Source organism: Pithys albifrons, chromosome 5 (genome assembly GCF_047495875.1).
Source record: "Pithys albifrons albifrons isolate INPA30051 chromosome 5, PitAlb_v1, whole genome shotgun sequence".
NCBI lineage: Eukaryota > Metazoa > Chordata > Aves > Passeriformes > Thamnophilidae > Pithys > Pithys albifrons.
The window spans coordinates 11389328-11413880 of NC_092462.1; the positions used below are offsets into that span (position 1 = coordinate 11389328).

At 39.1% G+C, this 24553-nt stretch overlaps 1 protein-coding gene across 1 annotated transcript in view; it reads left to right on the forward strand.

The window, feature by feature from the left end:
* Window positions 1–24553, forward strand: part of INPP4B (inositol polyphosphate-4-phosphatase type II B) — a 269367-nt gene that overhangs the window by 224006 nt on the left and 20808 nt on the right. Inside the window, exons 21-23 of the mRNA XM_071555695.1 lie at window positions 1685–1782; window positions 5201–5313; window positions 9253–9407. Coding sequence (XP_071411796.1) covers window positions 1685–1782; window positions 5201–5313; window positions 9253–9407 — 366 coding nt within the window. The remainder of the gene's footprint in view (window positions 1–1684; window positions 1783–5200; window positions 5314–9252; window positions 9408–24553) is intronic.

Consider the following 24553-nt stretch of genomic DNA (forward strand, 5'->3'; position numbering starts at 1 on the left):
ACAAATGTTCTGAAGAAAGATTTGACAAGGTTTAGAAGCAGCCTGGCTATCTGGGTCTTATAGATGAGTCGGTGGGAAAAGATGTCTGGCTTGCAGGTGTAGTGGCAGGAAGAATGTTTACCATGGGGATTTCACATTGTGCACAAAAAAAGCCATGAATGAAAAAATAATATATAAATAAGGATATATAGTAATATCTATCAGGCAAATCAAGTTGGATTATTCAGTGCAGAAACATCTTTCCTTCATGTATTTACTGTCTGCTTTTGACTTAATTCTAAATATTACTACAGTTGCACAGTTGTCTTTGAGACTGGAAACACTGCACATACTTTTTGGTAAAAAGTATGGGATATTTTTGTGGGATAAAGAGCATGAGACTAGAAATACATTTTTGTGGTAAATTTCTACCAAATGGTGCTCTGTTAGATGAAAATCTACCTTTTTTATCAATAAAGTGCACTTGACAATGTTTCTTTTAAATCAGATATACTCTCATGTGGCTGCTGAGAAAGCACCCTTTGACCCATTTAAATATTTGCTTTCCTTGTGCATAATGCAGCAGTATTTTGGTGTCTTGGGGTTTTGCTTGCTTTTCTCTATCTGAATTTCTCACTTACCTGTCCATGCCTCTCTCTCTGTACTCCTCCATTTCCTCTTCTCCATTTCAAGGCTATTCTAAAGATGAATTGCAAAAACTTGGCCCTAATTGCCAAGGGACATGGCTGTCTTTACATTCATATCTACTATAGCAGAGGTACCATGAGATTTATTTGTTGGTTCTTTAGCCTGTGTGAAACCTGACTATTGGTAGAAATCTAGGGCTCCAAGGTATTTGTTTGCATAGCTATAGTTACATTGTGGATAAGTTTAATGGCATCCTGATGTTGTCTGGGTTTTCTGTGAGGTGCAGGATAATGAGGATGTGGGTAATGGTTTCCCAGCAGACTTGAATGCTGCAATTAAGCCCAGAACATGCTCCTGAGGCAGCTGCAGCTCTGTGGAGTGACTGCTGAGGTCTGGGCTGCTGCAGCCTTAAATCAACTGTGCTGTGGGTCATGTTCCTGTGGAGCCTAATGGTGAAAGCACTGCTCCAGAGGAGAAATGGTTCTCTCATTAATTTCAGATACAAGAAACCGAGATAACTAACAGGCCAGGAGCAGTGTGGGGCAGAAAGGGCTCAGAGAAGTAATCGGACTGTTTACAGCATTCTCAGATTAGTTCTTCAGAAGGTTTTCTGTCTGACACTTGCATCTCTTCCACCTTGTATCACTTCAATATTCTCCAGCTCTGGTAGAAATTGATATACCTGAGCAACAGCAAAAGTAAGAGATGTAGGAGTTGGTGTTCCCTGCCTGTGGTGCCATTTGAAATTCCCTCAAAAAGCCTTTGCATTTATTCAGGATCTTTGAAGGTAAAAAGAATATGTGCTTTATTGCATGTTTGTAAATGGATTACTTCTTTTATAAATTTTTGGAAGAATTATCTGTGAGTGATGATGTTCCTCCCAAATATTAGTTCCAAAGTACATAAGAACTTAACAACTGTATGTTTTACAAAATCTAGTACCTCCAACGCTAAATAAAAAAGCAAAGAAATCACTCTGAAGGATAATTTACCTCTGTTTTGATTTGAGGTTTTGTTTGTTTGAGTTTTTTTCATAATTTATTTTGCATTTTCATAGGTTTGGTGATACCACTTTGCAAGAAAACATTAACCAGGAAAACTTAGAACTTCTCAAAGAATATTACAAGCTATTTACGGAAAAAATGCCTCCTGATTGTGAGTACAAAATAATGCAATATACAGAGAGCTTTGAAAAGCTTTGATAGGGGAAAGATTGTAAGACAGTAATATTAGCACAACATTAATGTGCAGCTTTTAGACTTAGACATCAATCACATCACTTGTTCCATGAAGTTAAACATTCTGTACCTGCACACAGCCCTGCTGAGCCAACAGTGACTGCAGGCCCAAGGCCACAGAGGAAACTGCAAGGAGAATGAAGCAGAGTAAAGATGAACTAAACAGCTCTTTTAAGTCATTAAAATAATAAATTTGTTAATATTTCAAGTAGAGGACAATATTTGCTGTATTTGGACAGAAATACTCAGTGGGAATTTTCATCCGTTTCAGTCATTCCCTCTATTCTCATTCTGAAAATGTATTGGGGTATGGTGAACCACTGTGAGATCTGCAGATGCAAATGCAAGCAATGAGCCACATCATAATGATATGAATAACATGAGTTCATTAAAATAGGCCCTGTATTCCATTTTTGTAGAAATTTAATATCATAAACATGAACATTACTATGCTGTTACTCTCATTGATGAAAGCAAAGACTGAAAAGACCACTTGCACCAATCTAATACTGTTAAGTTAATCTTAATGCCTAAACTATAGGCATAGTCCCATATGTTGTAGGTTTTACAGCCTGATTTTGAAATACCTTGGATTTAGATCTCTGCTCCTGTTTTTTTTTCCTTTTTTTTTTGGCTGGAGGAATGAGGTGGGTGGAGTGAGAATCTTTTGAATCTGAACATCTATATCCTACAGGAGGTGTGTGTAACTCCTCATGGTGAATACTGCTGCTTAAAATTCTGTGCAAAGCTTTGGTATGTCGCTGTGTATGAAAACATGTTTATCTTTTAGCTCAAGATGATTTGAATTGGTTAATTTGAAGTGAAAGCTCTGTGTCCTAAAGGGTGGGCAGTATGCCCATCCATCCACCCATAGAACTAGGATTTCTACTGAGAATCTCATACAAGTGAGCTAATTAATTTAGGGGAATCCTGCCAGGAAAATATCCACAAAAAACTAACCTCATCTGGGGTTAGGTCTAAAGTAGATCTGCAACCTCATAAATGGATTTGATTATATAAAAGCAAAAATTTGCATGCAGATAGTATTGGCTGCTTTTCATTCACAGAACTTAAACTTGTCCTGTCTTCCTGCAGGATTGTTGGTGAGACACATAATCTTCCTGGACTTTTTCCAGACTGTGCAGGCTTTTGACAACTATGCTTGTCTAATTCATTGCTTCTTTTTTTGGTTATTATCACCTTCTTGATTCTTCTTTACCTTGTCGATCTGAGTCTATTCTTTGTACAAATTTTTACAGAACACAAAACACCTGATGGTTCCCTTGCCTTTCCCAGTAGTTCCCTGTCATTGTATGGAATCACTCTTTTGCCTTTGAGGAATGTGCCTTTTAAACCAGCTCCCTGGAAAAAAAGTGAAGCTTTCCAAATTATTCATCCAGGCAAGGACTTCAATGTCCCCCCACCTCTGGAAGATAAAATCATGTTCAGCCTGGCAGCAGCCCTGGCAATGTAGCCAAGAGAGAGCCATTCAGTACTGATGGCTCCTTGATGTTTTTGTCGCACCTCTCCAGATAGTGCCAAATCTCCTCTACAAAATAAATGCGGGATCCACTTCCCAAAGCTGTTAGTTACAAGTAGGGATCATGAAGCCTGACAGAATCTGAGGGCTCACAGCCCTGCTTGCCAGGCTGTTGCATCCACCATCCTTTGACAGCCTCACTTACCTGCTGCTCATTCATATTTTCCATTTTAAAGAATCCAATTTTCCACTCCCCAAACGGTATTGCCACCTTTCCTATTAGTTTTTCTCTCACCTCTGTAATTCCACTTGCCAATAGTATTCTAGATTGTAACTGCATATCCCAGACATTCTCTCTATCTTCTTGTAGATGAACATGCACTCTGTCATTCACTTGTTTCTTAATCTCTTTAATTCTCTTGTAGGAAATTCTCCACTTTCAGAAAGATTCCTACCAAAAATGCCAACCAAATACAACTCTGGTTTAGGCACCAAAATAGTGCTGCTTTTATAGGATAAATAATGATAGTAGATGTATTATTATGTGCTCTGCATTATCTCAAGTTATAATACACAGAATAAAACAATCTAAATTAAGATTAGTACAAAACTAGTTTGGATGAACTTTTTCCAGCTTTTGTTTGCTTGGTTTTATTTTTTGTTTTAGGCAGCACAGTGTGAGTAAGGCAACTGAGACATTTTTGAGTAGGTCTTTTTGAATATATTTAAATTGCTTCTTACTAAGAATCATGGATAAAGGAAACTACAGAATTTATTAGATTTAAAAGGTAAAAACCTGTTGATAAGAGGGATCATTCCAGCTTTGATCAGGTTAGAACAGATACTGGCCTTCATTAATAATAGTTACCTCATTTTTACTCTTTCAATTGAATACAAACATTCGGGCTTGGGTTGTTTTTTTTCCCCACCAGATGGAACAAATTACTTTTTCTTGTTGAGTAAATTCTATCCATTTATCAGTTTGGTTTTACTTTGCTTCAGCTCATTCTGTGCCTTTTTCTAGTGATAACTGCAATTGCTATTTACCACCATAAGAAGAAATAATTTCAAAAAACGTATTTTGATGGTTTCTACTGATTTTCAAAACTAGTGAAGATAAAGGTAACATTAGAACAAAACCCTCCTTAGATATACATATGAAACAGAGGAGGAAGTTGTGTTGCCTACTCTTGAATTTTTGCTAGACATGTGTGATAAATTAGCCTTCAGCTCAGCTGCTGTGCCCAGAAAAAGCAGGTAAAATTTTGGATTTCAAGTAAACCTGAAATTATTTTGTATTTCAAAATTGAAGCCCCATTTCATTTCAGACTGAGAAATATCATTGATTATGTTTTAAAGGGGATATTTAGTGCTGTTTGACCCTCATGTTACATAATATAAGGAGCTAAAGCATCACTTCCAAACAAAAATGGAATGTTTCACTATGAAAACAAAAGCAAAATATTTTGACTTCAAAATAAATTTATAAAGAATCATCCCATCAAAGCAGGTTTTAATACACTCCGTTTTTTCTCTTCTGATTTCCATTGTGTCTGTAATAGGTGACAAATAGAACTACAGCAGAGATTTGATTTTGGTTTTCACCATCCATTTGTAAGATAAAAGTTGAAGATACTTTAATTTTCCATGAGGAATATCTTAGGGAGAACAACCCAGTACTCAGAGAGACGTATGGTTTGCTTATTCCCTAAATATTTAGCTGGTAATTTCCTTCCTTTTTTCCCCAAACAAGGCTGTAAATAGTAGACCTGTTTACTATGGGCATTCTTTAGTCAGGAAACTCATATCATCAACTGTATCATAATGAGCAACCTCATTGTCCTGTTTTCTCCAGGTCTACCACATTTTCAAGAACAAAATGATTTAAAGGGATTGCTGGAAAATCTCCATCAAAATATCCAGGCCAAAAAGAGAAAGAATGTAGAAATCATGTGGCTGGCTGCGACGGTAAGCTCTCTGCTTTCAATGCATTCACCTGATGAATTCATGATACTGTAAGTGCAATGGATTTTAAGGATATGGCTGGAGAACTCAAGGATTAAAGTAGGTAGATGTGCTGAAGTGGCTCTCTAACATAACCCCTTCTAACAGTTTCTCATCCCACTTATAAATGTATCTCCTCTTCCTCCACTTGTTACAGATATTTTCCTTTTCTCCCTTTTTGAAGTGGTAGAACAGATTAGAATTTGAGCAAGAGATGGTCTTGGTCTTTGTGGGTCATGTTTTTCCTTCAGTTGACTGAGTGTGGTTTTGGGCAGAGGGAGCCCTTCATCCCCCACATGGACAGAACCATAGCTGAAAATGTATCCCCTCATTCAAGAGAGGCAACACAGTGTTCCGTTACACTACCTTTTGTTTGTTTAAAAGCATATCCATTCTCTGATAATACGAAATTTAGTTATTCAAAGTAGCTTTTTATTTAATGTACATAAACCTTGAGGTGTGATGTGGGATGTGATTATTTGCTCTGGCTTTTGTTTACTATCACTGCATTAACTTTTGATTTTCTGTTAACTAAAGTACTTTTATAATTAAGTGTTGCAAAGTATGTGCAAAGGACAGACATTCAGGCATAGGAAGAGCATAAAGAAAATTGTTTATCAAACAATGATTAATACTTACTTTGCTTTATTCAAACAATCCCTTTCTGTTTCCCAGTTCAATGGGTTTTGTACATGGATATTAAAAAAAAAAAGCCAAGAAAACAACCCTTAGGTGTTTAAGAATAGGTCAAGGTTTTCAGGATAGTGAAATTCAACCAGATTTTAAAAAGTACCCTTGGCATCCCTGCCCACTTATACAAGCAGAGACTTGAGTCTTTGATATCAACTTTGTGTTTTGGGAGGCTTTCAAATGTATATACCCTTCAAGGAAAATAAATATTTGATACAAAATTATTAATAAAATCTTCCATGACTTTTCATTAACACCAGGACAAAGACAATATTAACTTTGTATTAATAACACTGCTGTAACTTTCATAATGCTAGTAATATTTGGCCATGTTCTTAATAAATATTATCACATGCTATTGCAGTATAAATCCTTTGTAAGTAAAAATACCAGCTTTTCTTGCACTACCAGTTCTGCAATTGCTATGAAACATTGCTTTTATAAAAAGTAAAATATATGTCAGTACAGAACAGTATAAAATGAGCTACAAAGACTATAACAGAATGTACTTATTCTTTGGTTATAGAAAATTGTATCCTACCTTCTAGTCTGGGTTCCCTGAAAATAATTTCCCGGGTAAAATGCAGTCTTGGGATAAACAAAGTGTTTCAGATTTTTCCTTTGCTCTCTTTAGCTTACCTTACTGTAACCTTCTGAAACCATTGATCTACACACTGTTAGACTATGTTCCATTTATTTATTGGAAAGGATGTAAGAATATAACTTGGTTATTGCAGGAGCTGTGCAATATCATTTTTTATTGCAGCAGATGTGTGAGATTCTACATGGATGTGCATATGTATTTGCAGCTGCATGTAATACCTGAGGTAATGGGACTGTGGGAATAAATCTAATAAAAGTTAACTCCTATTTCTTCTCTTCCTGTATCTTCAATATATTTGGGAAATAAGTGAGAAAATTTGAGGGTAAATTTCAGGGTGGACACTAATGATAAACTCTGTGTTTTGATACAATGCTATTACTATGTATTTGCTATTGTCCCTTATTAGACTTCTAGAGCACCAGAGCATTGTGTTTGCCCATTTTAATTATTTGTTTAACTGCTGCTGCTTGGTGAACTGACTCATTCTGAGGATTTATCTGGACTAGCCTATCAGGTTAACTTGCATTTCTCCTTAAATCAGAATCTAAGGATTTTTTAATTTTATTATTTAACTCAACACATTGTTTTCTATGTAATGCACTTTAAAATTATTGATATATTTGTACTGAACTTCAATGAACACTAAGCTTGTGGGTGGCTCTGGTAATTTGCTCCTTTGCCTAGAATGCTTCTCAGTTGAAAACTGACTCTCACTAGCCAGGGCTTTGTTTGTGTGCTGTCAGCCCAGGTCTGGGATTTAGTCTCCTTTCCCTGCATCAGAGCCCACCACTCATCCAGAATAATTACCTGGATGGTTTTTATGACTCATTCACGTCAAATTGTCACAATGACTCACGGACTTCCAAAGAGACTGGTGTAAAGAGAATTAATCTCTTCAATTAAGCAGTGGACTTATTTTACAGCATTATTTAAGCAAATTCTCATAGAAGGTTTTATTTAAATCCCAATGCAACTGTTCAAAATTTTAAGCAGATTTAAGTTTTAAAATTTAGAATGGAATAAATACTCATAGTTTCCCCTTCACTACCCTGTACCCCTTTGGGTTCTAAGTTAGATTTGATTCATTAATTCCCAGAGTTAAAATTTTGAGATCGTCCTTATCGTGGTATCACAAAGACTTTAAAGACTGTAAGTATTTTCTGGGCCATTGATTTTAATAGAATTTCTGAGAATGCAATTAACAGATGAAGAAATGCTTATTTGCTCAAGTGACATTATGAAGTTCATGCTCCAGTTTCATCTTGCAAGATGTTGCTTGATAGCCAAGCTGGGAAGTTCCTTAGGATGATTACTGCTGTTATTTATTGCCTTGCCCTATTCTTATAGTAATTTTGAGCTTTGGTACTGGTAGATCCATGATCCTGTGGGCATAGGAGCAAAGTATTACCTTTTCTTAGGATAAATTCAATCAGAGGAAAGGTAGACCCACACTTGGGCACACCAGCTCTCCTTCAAATTTTTATTTTTCTAGTAAAATATTGTTTGAACACAAAGTATAAACTAATGGGCTGGTACAACCACAAGTTGATTCTTAAGGTGAGAAATTATCCTTCAAATGTCATGTTCCCCCTATCCCTTATAATTTTGTAGAAGTGTACAGTGACAGTAGACTATCCATGGCAGCCATTTGTGTTAAGATTTCATAGTTTGGGGTCACACATTCAACAGTTTACCTGTTGAAAATAAAATCTATTTAATTTCAGATGTGTCTGAATACATACCCTCAGGTAGTTAGTCTGCTGAGTTCATATGTCTGAGTTAAGACCTATCAGGTTTTTCTTTATTCATTAGGTGCTCATACAATTAAGCTTTCATTGTTGTCATAGAAAGTGAGGAAACAGTGAAACAGCTTTTCCTTTTATAGCCTGGGCTGATACAAATCCCTTTTATTTCAAGTTCAGGAAATTGGATGTAGTGGTTTGGTAAGCTCCAGTATGTGTAGGCATTTTAGTGACTTGCAAAAAATGCTTAGAACTAAGCATGGTAGATTTTTTTTCATTCTTGCTTCACTTGGGGGGTGTTGGGGCAAACAGGAGAGAGAATTGATTACAACCGTATGTCTTGGGTTGAGCTTAAACTCTAACAGTGCAGTACTGGATTGTGTGCACCACTGTCCCAAGAGTGGTAAGGACTCCCTTGTCCTCAGAGGGCAGGTTATTTGTAGGCTTGTCCTGCTGACAAAAGCCCTGCACATCTGCTTTTAAAATGTGTCATTTGGACAAACTGGAAATGGGCTATAGGTCAGGAGCTACAATTGTTTGGTGCTGTTTTTGTAGAGTGTTAACACTACGAATTTGTAACCAAAAGCAAAATGTACAATTCTTTTCAGCACAACTTTTTCACCTTTCCTGGTGCTGTGTGAGGCCACCATGGCCATAACACTGAAAGTATGAGCATCCCTGAGGCAGTGCTAATGACTGATTTAACTGCAGACACAGGTCAGCAGCCATATGACCCAGGCTGGAGTTAGGAACTTCTAATAGCTATTTTCTTCTTGAGAAGTACTGCACTTGTCTGTATTCGCTTTCTGGGCTTGCATAGTGTGCCTGGTGTGAAAGGGCCAACCTTTGCTCTCTGCCCCATTTCAGATCTGCCGGAAGCTGAACGGAGTTCGCTTCACCTGTTGCAAAAGTGCCAAAGACCGGACGTCCATGTCGGTGACGCTGGAGCAGTGCTCCATCCTGAGGGACGAGCACCAGCTGCACAAGGACTTCTTCATCCGGGCCCTGGACTGCATGAGAAGGTACGTGGGCATCTTTGCATGTGCCTCGTTCCTGAGCTAGGGCAGGAGCTGCAGTGTGAGCAGCCAAGGCTGGTTGTGAATGCTCAGTGCCCCCAGCACTGTGACCAGCAGTGCGCCAGCTGGTAAGTCCTTTTTGTGTGCAAGGTCTTGGCAACTCTGTGCTTTATCTCTAATTTTCTGAGATAGATATATGAAACTTCTTAAGTATCAACTCACCAATGGTACATTTTGACCAAAGTAAATAGCAGCCACTTTGCTGTTTTAAGAACACTTTTTAAAATGTTTACATATTAATTTGTTTAAAATTTACACAAATACTGGGAGAGCAAAATAAGCATTTGTTACAGTTGGTAACTCTTACTAATATGTGTTAATAAAAGAAACAGCCAAGTATGTTTGGAAAGATGGTAGTTGCCATTAATATCTGATAAAATGTTTTCTGTGCTTTAAAAAAAGTTAATAAAAACATGTTTTATTCTAAATTACAACTATGCAGAAACTGAGGCTGATGTTAGCAGGAATGTGTAATTATAAGATGTAAAGATTTCTGATTGCCTGAATCTTTGATGAATAAAAAATCTCATGGAGCGACATATTTTGACCATAAAATGAATCAAGGTGCTAGATTCTCTAAAAAAACTTTCATAATTGATTTTCATGAGTTTAGTCACATGGTTTTAATCATATCAAAATTGTTTTAATCATAGCAAAATAATTTTAATCATATTTTCTATGTGAGTTTAAAAAATGTATCCACAACATTAGAATAATACATAACAAAGGTCACTACAAAACTAACAGAAAATACTCTGGTCAGCCTGCAAAGAAATAACTGAATCTTATCTTGAGTTCTGTGAAACACAAATTGTTTGCATGTTGGATTTTCAAAGAACATCTGAAGTAAACAATCATCTTTTAAATCTGTAGTGGGTAAATCTTGACCTTAATATTTTGTATTGGCAAATTAGATATTTGATGTTTAGATTAATACAGTGGGTCCTTTTGTCTTTTGGCAAAGATAGATATTCTAAAAAAAAAGGTAATTTTACAAGGAGTAAACAAGCAGAGGACTGAGACAGCTCAGGTGTAGACTTGGTTTGCAAGGTGCTAGTGCAGTGTGGTGTATTAAACTGAGGTGTATTGTTTTGTGTGTATCATTACCTTGCATAAATCCCTCAGTCCCTGCAGTAATTCAGTGAGTGAATGATTGGTGTGCAGTCTTTCATAACGACATGTTTTATCAATTCTGAGTTTTCTATGTTAAATTTCATTTGTGTTGGCATTTCAAATATTTTTTTCTGTTATGTCTCCAATAAATAAAAAAATGGGTTTAGCTACAGTAAATTAGGAGATACAGGAAAACTAATCATATAAAATCATTATTGTGTTATAATAATATTGAGTAATGGATTGAAAAAGTTTTGCAGACATAAACATGATTTTTTAAAAAAATTAAAAATTAATTAGCATATGGGTATGTGAGGTAGGAGCACCATTACAAAAAATGTCAGTTCTATGGTTTTGCTGCAGTTTTAAACAGAAAAAATATTTATCCTGCTCTTGCCCTATAAATTAATTTGAAAAAGCCTTGCACTAAAGTAGATGAAAGATGTGTTGGGTGGAAGGTAATAATTTTGATTTGGTTGGTACAATTGTCTGAGTTGTAAAGCAAAGGCCTTCAGTTAATGGCAGTAGCATAGAAAATATCCTGCACCTTCAGGATAGTAAATAAATGTATGTTTAAACTATGCTGATTTCTATCAGTATAACACTGTTCACATAGGAAGTTTTAAAAACAAAAAAGAAGAGCAGCCAAGTTACTTTTTTACCTCATGAGCTGGTGAATAAAAGCCCAAAAATTTAGAACAGAAGAGTAAAAATGTAGATGGGGACACAGCACATGACTCCGTGGTGCTCCCCTTGAGAGTTGGTCAGGCAGTTTAAGAACTGTCTTTGGGGTGCTTTTCCTTCGTATCTTTGGTGCTGCAGACGCTCAGCAGGAACTGCGCCTTCCTCTCCATTGCCCACCGCTTGCTGGAGGGCCCCCTGGAGCACTGTCATTCCCCCTGGAGCGGCGCCCCTTGCCCCTGGAGCGGCGCCCCTTGCCCCTGGAGCGGCGCCCCTTGCCCCTGGAGCGGCGCCCCTTCCCCCTGGAGCAGCGCCGGATCCCCAGCTGGGCACTGCTCTTGTAGGCAGGCGGAGAAAGGGGGATTACAGAGAAAAGACAGTTTGTGAGAGGAAAATTGAAAGAGCAGGAAGACAAAAGAAAGGAGGGGAAAAAAAGCTGTAATTTCCACAGCAAGAGATATAACAGTGTTTCAGCTAAATCTGTGTTTTACCTGAGGGAACTTTGCCAGTTCTGGTTTTGAGGTGTGTGCAAATGAGGTCAACAGACTTGTTTGCTAGTCTTTGGGACACTTGTCTCTTTGTAGTTTCTTTTATTTGATTGATGTTGCAGACTCTTACTTGAAAGATTATGCTGTGCATTTCTAAAATCTTCATTAACTACTTGTAGGAGCTTTTAGAATGATTTTCACATTTAAAAGAACCTATTTTGTTTCAAGAACAAACAGAAAAACTGTTTGCCATTTAATTTACCATTTTAGCAGTTTTCCCCCAGTGAATCTTCTCTAGATCACTTTGTTAAACTTTGTCAATCAAATCCCTTTATGCTGATTGCCACAAATTACTTTTAAGCCTTTCAAAAGAAGGAGACAAGGAAAATTCAATTTTTAACATCTAGAATCCTAACAGAGTGGATTGATTTTTGAAAGGCTTCTTTCAAGAGTTAACAGTAGGAGATGGAGAGTACTGTGAAACTAAGTGAGTTGTAAAAGTAAATGGTGATTCAAAAGCAGCCTTTATTGGAAATGCCATCATTTTGAGATATGAAAATTATAAAGGTGCCTGTGTAGCTGTAAAGCTTTTTCTTTTCCTGCCAGTGCTGACACAGCTTTGCTGACTGTGGTAAAAGGGAAGCATGGGGTGACAGGTTCATGCTTTCTTGCCACCAGAAGTTTGGAGAGCTGGGCTTCTGCATGCTGCTGCTTTTCAGCTTCTTTGATGCACCCAGAATTTTGAGCAATCCAGAAGCAATTTCAGGTGTTTCAGTGTATTTGCTTCAGTGTACACTGCACAACTCTCTTTTGGAAAATACTTCCAGTAGGGTTTTTTTAATGACTTAGTTTGTAAATGGGATTGTTGTCTTGTAGTCCTAAACTAAACAATGTTTATTGCCTTTTTTTTTTCTTTTTGCAAAGAAAGCTGTACCAAAATCCTTCTATTAGTTCTTTCTTTAGCTTATGAAAAATGTGGAGAAACAATGACAGCAAGCTTTATCATTTACAATATGTAATATATGGTTTTGTCTTCTGGTTGTAACTCTATCCAATATGATGCTGCAATTGGTGTGTACCTGAAGCAGCTATTCTATAAATAATTCCACATATTACAGTTGCCTTGGTTTATAGGTATGTGACTTCCATTGATCTTAGTGACAGGCATAGTGCAGAAGGAGAAAAATCAATATATCATCCTCTCTGTATCAAGTGCTTGCCATTCATATCATATTAAAATAATGTTTATAATGTTGGTGCCACTTTCAATTAATTTTTTGCAAGCATCAATATGCTAATTTTTCCCTTCACCAATATGTGAATATTTCCTATCATTCAATGTCAACTCTATTCCAAGAGACAGCACGGAGATAAAACTGATTTACCCAAGTTCATTGCAGTATCATCTATCACATGATTCTGCTTTTCATCTTTGGAGATGGCCACTGCTTGAGGAGGATGGACCCTGGTGGGCAGCACGTCATGAAGCAGCTCTGTAAAACTAATTCAATAATTTTTTCCCCTTTTTTAACATTTATTTCTTTTCTGAACCTATTTAATTTTAATGTTTCGGTCCCTTTTGGAGGCCATGGGTAGTGAGCAACCTCAGGATCTCCTGGTCTTTGGGCATGTTTCCAATGAAACATCAAAAGCAGAAACAAGCAAATGAAATTATAAATGCACTATCTATGGTGAATCCTACGTGCTTTAAGCCAAACCATCACTCTAAGCAGGGCACAATACCTGTCAGATATTTATGGCAACAAATACAAAATTTGACTCCATGTGGGACACATTGTTTTCACTTGAAATAGCAGTTAAGGATATTTTGAGTTATTTTAGATAAATTGTCTCATTCAAAAATCTGATTGAAGCACATGTACAAAGAATGCATGGTCTGGGCAACAAGATAGTGGGCTTTTGATGGCCCAGTTATGAAGAAAATATCTCCTTTTTAAAGAGCTGTTTGAGGACAGCTTTTCTTAAACATGTGTGAATTGAATAGGAGGAATAGCTGTAACAGCTCTTTAATCAGGGTCTTTCCAATGTTCTGGTGCAATCCAGAGGTCCAGGCTGAGATGGACCTTGGCCATGAAGGAGCCTGTACCAGACATCAGTGTGGTGATTGCTACATGGACTGGGAAGCATGAGGAATGGGACAGGGTGACAGACATGGATCCACATGCAAATGTCTCCCATCACCCAGCTTTCACCCTGTCCCTGGATGCTCATGGCAATAGATGCAGCATGTGAGGGGTCACATAGAAGAGGAAGCACAAGTTTTCCTCTAACCTTTCCCTTTTTCCAGCCCATCTGACCTTCTGCATCTTTTTTTTCAGAGTATTAGTGCAGTGTAAGCAAGACTTTAAAAGGAGAGCCTGACTTGCAATACAGACTTTTACATCCTTCTATGACTCTTTAGAAACTTAACATCTGTATTCTGAGGTACAAACTATAGTTGATTTGCATTGAGTAATAGTAATGTCAAATTTTGATGCATTGAACTCCCATCAATTTCGTTTTCTAAAACTAAACTACTACTTTTTTTTTTAATAGCAACAGAGTGCAGAGTAAAAGAAAATTAAATGGAGAGAGACGGTCCCAAGATGTAATGAGCATCAATGCCATTGACACCTTGCTGGAGCCTTATAGAATAAACGCCTTTTTCTGACTATTTTTCCAGGAGGAGAATTGTAGAAAGCCATTGAGCACCAAGTATCAAAGACTAGCTTGAAAAGGCTGTGTTAAATCTAAGGTTTTCTGAAGCAACTTCTCAATTTCACAGGACTGATCTTTATAATGATGAGTCTTTAAGACAAAAAAATCAAAAAAGGGAGACCCATGCACACTTTATTTGCACTGTATCAGGCTCAGGAAGGTCACTGGTGAGGTTCAGGCTTCCACATGGGCAAATTAAGTAAGTGAAATTGGCAGTTGTTTTGTGATATAGTCTCCCACATTTTGTTGTTTCATTGGGGTCAGATGTCCATGGTTTGAAAGGGAATGCTCTCTAGCTGACTACAGGAGTTTCATTCTGCTGTACCTCATTTCTTCAACTTCTTCCCATGTACTGTTTTCACTTCTTTCTGATCCAACACCCCAGTCATAGTCCTGAGAACTGTCTCATGTGAACTTTCTCATCCTCCTCTTTTTCACTAGTCTTGAATATTCCCTCTGGTTGCTCCTTCCTCCTGTGTGACACATGTGGCTGCCTTTGTCTTTCTTCGAAACTTCAGAGTTTGGACTCTGGTCTCAGTCACAACACAGAGGGACCCACAGAACCAGTCCACTGCCTTGTGGCTTTTGCTTCATATTACAGCAGTCTGCATCTGCCAGGGAAAAGAACAGCAAGGAAAAGTCTTGTCTAGCCCCTTGACCTGGCACACATTTGGCATATATTGAAACCTCAGATCATGTACCTGCTGAATTTTAACAAGATTTTGTTAGGAAGGGGTGATTTGAGAGACTTGCAGCAGCAGGCTCTTATGATAGTTACATCTCTCATATTTTCATTACCTTGGTGCAGATCATCAAATCCTGCTTTTTAGCATGAAGGTACTAGTAATCATCTCAAAACAAAAAAAAAAAAAAAAAAAGGAAAAAGCACTATTTTTTCTTCTTGGAATGACATTGTAAGTTTGAATATTTCCATTCAAAGTGAACTAACAGTTGAAAGTAGAATCTTAATTGAAAGCGTTGTATAACCTTAATTATAGTTGTCTTTCCCCTGGAACATATAATAATATCCTTGAACTAATCACTTGGGAGGAAGGACTGTTCATGGTAAAACAGTTAAAACCTTTGCCACTCTTTGCAAGGAATATTTAGAGATATGACTCAGTCTGTCACTGTAGCAGCCACTAAGTGAGAATTTTCAAGTGCTTAGTTTTTCTGTCAGTCCATGGGGGGAGGTAGTACCATTAGCCATCTGTATTGTGTCTAAATTTTGACTCCACTGTTAAGTAGGTGAGTCCTTGAAATGCACCTGTTTCTCCTTCAGTGACTACTTAGGAAAGCTGAGTACTTCAAGAATGTGACAGTAAATTTTAAATATCGAATTGGAAAACATACTAATATATCAAGTGCATTTCAATATTTTATTCAATCTTTTATTTCTGTTGGAAAAGAAAATGTTAGGCCATGTTTGGGTTTTAGTTTTGTGACAAAAAACAAACCTTGATTCCCTGTGATCTTTGTGCTGAAGAGAATCTTTGCCCTTTTACTTGAGGATGTTTGTGACACAGTTCTCTGAAGGTGAACTGGACTTAATGGAATTCCAATCAAAAATTTGCCCTACTCTGAGTTGTTCTGTTCTCACTTGTACTTTTTATTTCTCAGTGAGATATTGACAGGGTAAACAATCTGTTAACTAGCCCATAGTATTTGCCATATCTTGGTCCAAATAAGAGTACAGAGAATTGAGCTATGTCTTTACTCTCTGTGAGTGATTTAATTATTCAGTATAGACAGTGAGAACAGTATGTAATTAATTACCAGGTGCACACTATGATCACATAGTTTTCAAAACCAGCCAAATAAAAAAACCTTATCAAATAGATTTGCTTTCCCATTTAGTACCATAGTCTGTGTTTGGGTCTTTAATAGTTCAGAAGTGTGCAGTAATTGGAAAAAAAAGGAAAAGTAAAATGCTTAGAATCCAAAAATCTACTTCTAATGTAAAGTGTTTCTGTCATTCTGCAATACATAGGTTACAGGACCATAGTTCTCTTGGATTTCACCTGACATGGTTAGGCAGATCTGGCAAGCAAGTGATCAGATTACCCTAAAATACTGTTTGGTGTTCACTTTTGAGATTCTTCTAGTTGTCCATGAAAAACGCCACTAATTGCCTCATTCATTAGATGGTGTTTTATTCTTTATTTAGAACTTCCATGAAAGACTAGGTCTTCCCAGAAATCAGAACCAAGATGTATTATAATCACGAGTGAGTTTCTTCCTGTTGTATTTCACTTCTATTAAGATTTTCTGGAAGATTGTGAGGGAAGAACTCCATGTGTTACAGCTGAATTATTGTGGCTTTGACCACGTACATCTACATTTCTCAGGATGAACAACACTGCCAAGTTGAAAATTAAGAAACAGGAAGGAAATGAGAGTTAAGCAGGTAGTAATAGCTTACAATAGGTCGTTAAAATTATCACACGTGCTATCTCCTAAAGAAATTATGGCCTCTAAAAACAATATTCTTCTCAGAATAGTGTAACATGGGCAGGGAGAGGCAGACCACTCAATCACTGTTGAGAAGCTGGAGGGGACACAGAAAGGAGTAGCAACCAGCTGCTGCTGTAGAAAGGTGATTTTGTTAGAGATTCTGAATTTCTTTGGGAGAAAGGTGATGCAGTGTCAGGCTACAGCTCTGGTTGGCTTACATAGAAAGCAGATAACAGATACTTCTAGGTTTATTTTTGCTCTCATTTTACGCTCCTTTAATCCCTTCATAAACTTAGTTTCTTTTCATAGGAGTGCTCCCTGCTCACATAAACATCTTTTCTTATCCTGCACTGCTATTTCAGTTTTCATCCATAAGCCACATCCCTTGGAATGCTGCACAAGCTCAGGGCCAGCTGCCACCTCCTTGGACCAGCATGGTGCTGGCAGCAGGGCACTAACCCTCTGGCAGTCCCACCGTGTAGGGCCACTGGAACAGCCTGCACAGAGCCTGGAATGCTCTCCTGCAGCAGCATGGCCATGGCTTGGGAGAGCCTGCTGTTTGCTGAGGGCATGGGCTTCCAACTGGGTAGGCAAGGCATAGACTGGCACCTGGGTGTGCAGGCTAAATGCTGGGGCCTCATGAGGGGTGGAATTGGATTGGAGAGCCTCTCGTCTGCAGGAGTACATGAGCTGTGCTCTCTGTTGTCCTCCCCTTGGGACAGTTCTCAGTCTGTTTTTTCTTCCCATTGGAACACCTCCTTGTCACTGTCACCTTCCCCTTGGAACAGGTCTTGTACTCTGTAGAATTCTCCTTGGGGGAGCTTGGTCACTGTCATCTTTTCACTCTTCACACCCTTTGACTGTGTCTCTTGTCCTGCTTGGCCAAGACCTCCTCCTCACTGTCTGGTGCTGGCAGGACTGATCCCTCCATGGGCTTCCAGCCATCTGGGCAGAAGGGGCTGTGTGGGACAACTGCCTGGCTCTCTGCCCCTGCTGCTGTAACCAGCTCACGGAAGGCAGAAAAAGCTGCTGCCATTTCCACCTCTTGTACCTTGGAAACAAGAGCCGCGCAATGTTCCTCTTCCCCAAGAGCTCTGGCCAGGGTAGCAGCTGCTGGCTTGGAGTCCATGGCACCTACTGGGGCAGAAGGCACACAGATGAGCTACCTCTCCTGCCTCCTGTGCGCCCATACTTCTGGGACAGCTGGGCCCCTCCTGGGAAGCAGTGTCAGGGTTCCACTTGGGTCCAAGGGGTTGTCCCAGGTGTTGTAGCTGAAGTCATCATTTTGGTCCCTCCTGTCTTGTTCTTGGGACAGCTCTTTATAATTTTCTTCTTTCCCTTGGGACATCTCTGTGTCATTGTCATCTTCCCCTTGGGACAGCTATTTGTAATTGTTGTCTTCCCCTTAGGACAGCCTTTTGTCATTGTATCCTTCCTCTTGGGATAGCTTCTTGTCATTGCTGAACAGCTGTTGCTCATTGTTGTCTTCCCCTTGGGACAACTTTTTGTCATTATCATCCTCACACTGGGACATGCCTTTGTGATAGTCCTCTTCCCCTTGGGGCATGTCTTTGTCATTATCTTCCCATTGGGTGATTTTTTTTGCCTTGGTTCTCTTCTCCTTTGGGCAGGTTTCTCCTGTATTCTTCTTGGGACAGCTCTTCATCATTCTTATCTGCCCCTTGGGACACATCTTTGTCATTGTCACCTTCCCCTTGGGACAGCTCTTGGTCTCTCCTGTATTCCTGTTGGGACATGCCTTTGTCACTGTTGTCTTCCTTGTGGAATAGTTCTCTGTCACTGTCATGTCCCCACTGGGACATGCCTTTTTCATTGCTGTCTTCCCATTGGAACAGCTCTTTCTCACTTTCATCTTCCCATTGGGATAACTTGTGGTCTCTCCTGTACTCACCTTGGGACAACTCTTTTTCCTTGTTGTCTTTCCTTTTAGCCAGCTCTTGGTCTCGTCTTCCTCTTGGGATAGCTCCTTATCACTGACATCTTCCCCTTGGCATGGCTCTTGGTGTCCGTCATCTTCCTACTCCTTCTCCTTAGCCAAGGCCCCTGTGATTGCTCAAAAAATTTGCTTCCAGCAACTCCAGCACCCTCTGAGGACTCAGGATTTCCTCCAAATTGTGAAACATTGTCCTGGTTTTTGTGAAGAGGGGCAGTCTACACAGGCCAGGCTTGAGCAACTGGAACAAGCTGTAGGTGGGTGTTGCTGTCCATGGTGATGGACCTTGTTCTGCCTCTGGCACAAGCAGCCGAGGGCGTCACTGGCAGAGGAGGCATCTTGCGGCTTGTGCATGCTGGGCTGTTGCTGCCTGGCTTGCTGTGTCATGCTGTGTCACCCCAGTATGCGGGAGTGACACCCTGTGCATTGGGCTGTTTGTCTGCAAGGGAAGCCAAGGAGAGAGGCTGCCTGACTGTGGCCCTTCCTTCCTCCTTCCGCCTGCAAGCCCTGTTGGCAGCTTCTGTGTTTGGGAAAGTGCTCAGCCCTGTCTCCCCCGGTGTCCCTACATATGTCTGATGGCTCCTGCTGTCCTGCAAGTTCTCTGGGCAGGGAAGCTGTGGCAGCCAGTCCCCATGGAGGGATAAGGCCTGGCACTGGCTGCCCTGTGGCACCACCTGAGGTCCAACTGTGGTAAGGAGGAAACATGGGATGGAGGTGGCTCCCTTGGCACAACAGCAAGCCTGGCCCCAGCCCTGGTGAGGCTCCTAATGGACACCTACGTCTTGTATATGAATTGCTTGTATACAAGATGTGAGGCAGCCTTGCATTCTATCTCCATATTGTCCTCTTCTATTTAGTGTTGGATATTCATAAGGCCACCTGGCTTGTCCTGTTATAAAATTCACCTTCAAATAGTTATGGTCCTGTTCCACTTGAGCACTGGATCTGAAATTTTCTGTCTTGGGTTTTTTGGGGAAAGAATCTGCAAACAGGGCAAAATCACATTGGAGACCAAAATATAAAGAGAGACATGGTAATGTTTCCCCTGCATTTTACAGTCATCCTTCGAGAAACTGTCTGTTGTGTATGGGGTTTCTTTCCTCCTTTGATCTGCTGCTCTGTTTCGTCTTTCCAGTGAGCATTTCCCTGTTTCTTACTCTCCTGCAGTATCACCTTGCTATATGGTATTTTAAAGAACTCTTTTGATAGCATCCTTTTTGAGCTCGTTTGAGAGTTACTTTTAGTACTGGTTCCTAGATGTTACTTTCTGTGCCAGCTCTGATTTGGTGAGTGACATTTCATGTGTCCTTGTCATTATAGCAACCACTGTCAGACTTTCACTGGCACAGCTGGCAGCAACAAGTTGTTTCTCAGTGTTTCCCAGCAGTACAAGTCCTGCTTGTTGTTTGCAGTGAATGACCATTTGGATTATTATGTACTTATTATGTATTTCCTACTTCCAAGATGTTATCTGTAGTTGGCTGGAAATATACCCAGTAACAGAGCCAGCAGTATTATATTGCTATCCTGCTCTCTGGATCATTCAGTGATAAATTTGGGAGATAATTTTGAGAACTTGCATTCTTAACAGCTTAAGCCTCTACTATAATCTGTATGAATAGGAAGCATGTGTTTATAAGGAAGTTAGTGCAAGGGAAAGGTTGGAGTCCTCCCAAAATACACAGCCAGATCACTCCACAGAGGACTCCTAATGTTAGTACAGCTGTTCCTGTGACCTGGGGACTTAGTGGTGCCATAGTAGTACTGTGATTCTAAACACACCCCTAATGCCAGAATCTCTGGGACCTGGTTTGGCTGGGCATCTGCAATGCTGCTCTTGTGCCCTGCTGTGGACTTACTTCTCTGCCAGCTTATCTTTTCTCCCCAGCCTGGATGTTGTGCACGTGTATATTTTCTTCTAGCAGTGGGAAAAGCACCTGGCTTTTCTTCTCTGTTGGAGACACTCCTGATGCCCCAGGGGGTGCCAGAGCAAGTTTCTACCTCTGCTGGGTCCTGTGATCCCAAATAAGACTTAGCCAAGGTTAAAGTCCATTAGACTGGGGAGGTCAGAGGGTGGGAAGGTAGTCAGTGTTGCCTGTACTTTTTGTCATGGAATGATGTACTTCGGGAATATGACCCAGCCTCCTGGGTAGGTTACCTGCTAATGAGGCAGGAGATACCTCTGCATGTGGTACTCAGAAGGTTCACTTACCCTTCTGTGAAAGTCATGTAGTATCTTGTGGTATTAGAGCTATGGTTGTTTGGGGGATTTTAATCAGTTATTTGCAGCTTTTTTTTTTATTCCTTTAAGAAGAAAATAATACTTTTGAGAGATAATCTGAAAACTCTGAAAACATTCCAGGCACCTGTTACTTTAATATTGTTAATATATTATGGACAGGACTAAAGCTGATGATACTAATAGAGTGAGATCAGTGAAGGAATATAAGGTCAGGTTTATTTCTTTTTTTAGGCTGGTTAGAAGTTCTCTGTATCCTTTCATGGCTTATATACTTTCTTGAGGAATAATTGTCTGAGGCCCAGCTGAAGTTCTTTCACAGTATGGCATTTATATTATGGCCTTTCTATCCCTCTCATATATAAACATCAAATATATGGAACTTCAGTTACATGCTACAGCCTCCCCCTTTGACTGTGTCTCTCTTGACTGTATTTCCTTACACTGTTAAGAACATTGTAATGTTTGATGTTTCTTATCTGTCATGACAATTTAGCTGAACTCAGCCCAAAGAGAGAATATGCAGATGAGTATTCCTTCCCCTCACACCAAGAACTAACATGTAACCTTTGCTTCTAGAGGAAGACAGGCTAAAAGGCATCAGCTAATTATTATCAGCAGTAGATCAATGAGATGCACCTTGCTTTAAAAAAATAAATACTCCTCAGCCACAGACCCACCCCCATCCCCCAGTCAGCATTGTCAGATATGAGGAACTTGTTTAAATGACTAAAAAATTGAAATGATTAAGAAGTAATCTGATCACACAGTCATGTATTTGTAAGAAAGACCTTGCTGTAGGATCCTCTGGTTAATAGTTTGTGTCTTGGATGAACTGACAAGTCTGATGAAAATGTATCATTCCTGTCAAAATAATGTTGGGTTTTATATTCATTTTGCAGAAAAACATTACTCAATGCTCCAAAGTTGGAGATTTTTTAATTTAAATCCCTTTATAACTCATTCATAACTGTTGACAGCAGAGCATCTACAGAATGCAAAGTAATCATCACAGAAAGGTTTGTAACTCCCAGCAAAGTGCCTTGCGGTGATGTGATAAGCAGAAGATGGGAGAGTTCACAGTAGATTGTTGTTCATAGTACATTTTAGCCAGGAAACAAAAATCAGCACTTAGCCTTGGGGTTTTTTTTGGGGGTGGTTTTGTTTTGATTTTTAGCTCACCTAGTTTAACCAAGAGTGGCATGGTTTTTGTTCTGAGTTTATTTCGGCTGATGAAATGGCTGTTACGTTGAATGCCTCAGGAAAGCAAATAAAAATGGCTAAACTTGCACTGTGGCAAAGGCATTATTGGCTGATCTTGAAATGATCGAAGTAGCATCAGGCAAATGCAAGCAGTTACAGTAATATCTTATTCTCAGAGGTCCGTGAATTGATTCTGCAATTCCACAAGAGTCTGCTTTGATAATATTGGTTATAAGTGGTCAGTATATTTATGCACATTTCTAAGAAGTCTTTGAAACATTCAGTGTTTGCTGCTTCACATTTTGTTGTAATCAGTGTGCACTCAGAATATGAGCTATCCTGCTTATATATTGCTACTAATTTATGTTGTTAGATATTTCTAAGATGTCTTCTCTCTCTTTTGAGATCTAATAAAATATGTAACATGAGTTTGTTTCCTAAAGAAAATTTGATAATTTCTAATACCTTGTCATTTCTTATTTGCATTGTATTCTTCACTTTCTTACCTGTCTTGCAACTGCTAACATGGTAAGCTGCATATGTGCTAGATGCCTTTCAGTTAATAAACACTAGTTAAATAATTAGAAGTGGGTCAGAAGCTGAGATTTGCAGACACTTCTTAATAGACAGTTGAGAAGTAAAGATAAAGAAAGGCACTTGTATCTCTTCACTTTTAAATGGAAGAAAGGTGGTATAGGCATGCCAGGTCACTTAGAACATCACAGTCCTCTCCTTTGTTGGAGATTAAATTTGGATCTACTTTTTCTTTAAAAGAGTCTCTTCTCATGGGCTACTTTGCTTTAAATGTAAGTCCTGTTGCTGTGCTTGAGTGTGTAATAGCAATGCTTGTAAATAATGTCTGTTACCTTGTTGACAATCTCTATTCTGCACATTAATAATTCTCTTTTACCACTCCTTTTGCTACCTGAGTTCATGCTGTCTGCACAGTTCAAGCCTCTTTCCCTCCTGGACACTCCTGAACTGGTGGATAAACGGCCTCAGTGTTGATGGATAGTTCTCCCTCAGCAATTTAATGAATAAAGTCCTCTCTTGCTTTCTTGCTGCGTTGTTGCCTGGAGGAGAAAGTTGCTCCCTATATCCTCTTTCTCTGTAAAAATTTGCTGCTACAATGGTCTTATCAGCAAATTTGCAGACGATCACTTTAAATATAGTTTGACATTTCTGTTACACAGATTAACATCATTTGCTGTGCGAAGATGATACTTGAATTTATTCTAAAAGGGAACTAGTACATGCTGAACCACTATGATGCTGTTTATTTGCCCTCTTGAGCAGTGGAAGTGACCTGAGATGTGTTGCCACGTAGAGGGGTTTTCTTTTTGCTTTTGTAGCATTGGTTTGACCCTGTTAACTTGCCTTGCTGCATCCTGTGAACAGTCTTGTCTTCCTGGTGCTACTTACATCCTTTTGCTGTCTTTGGAGGGAAAATTACTTTGTTTTGTAGAGTCACAGAATGGTTTGGCTTTGAAAGGACCTTCAAGGTCATCTAGTTCCATCATCTTTTGGTGGTGCCTTGGCGAGGCACTGTTGCATACATCAAAGTTGTGCCTCCCAAGTATGTTGATCTGTGTGGCAGTGCTGATAATATGCACACACAAGTGTCATTATAGTTAAACAAAATGTAGGAATTAGTGCACTGCAGTTTGTCACGTTGCTCATTAATTATGTGACTTAGTGAAGTGAAATAATTAAAATGGCTTAAAAACTTTAGAAATATTTTTCCAAGGCAGGAAACCATTTTTAGAGTATTTATTTCCATATCACTGTGGTTTCTAATAGTTTTGTGTGCATTGATTGGTGGTTAAAATATAGTTTAAAGACTTGAGACCTTCATGTCAAGTGTAGCCCTGTAGATTTCCTATGTTCAGGTGAAGACAGTTGTTTGTAGATGAAGATTTTTATGAGATAAAAGTGCTAGGAAAATGTCATCCCTTAATATAATGTGATAGAACTATTCTTGGTTTTCAGGAAAACATGAGTGCTCTAACACTTTTTAAATCAGATACTTTTTCTCACTTTCAAATGGAGGCAAGAGGGTGTTGAGCACAGTAGTCTAGAGAAGTATTTGTAGTCTTAGGTGATTTTTAAAAATTATTTTGTGACAGATGTATCTCAAATTTTGTTTTCTATCCCAAAGGCAATCGTTCTTCCTGCCGTCACAAAGAATCTTCTGTGCAGCACAATAGGGATAACTAAACTCATTTCAGTCTCAATTTAAATT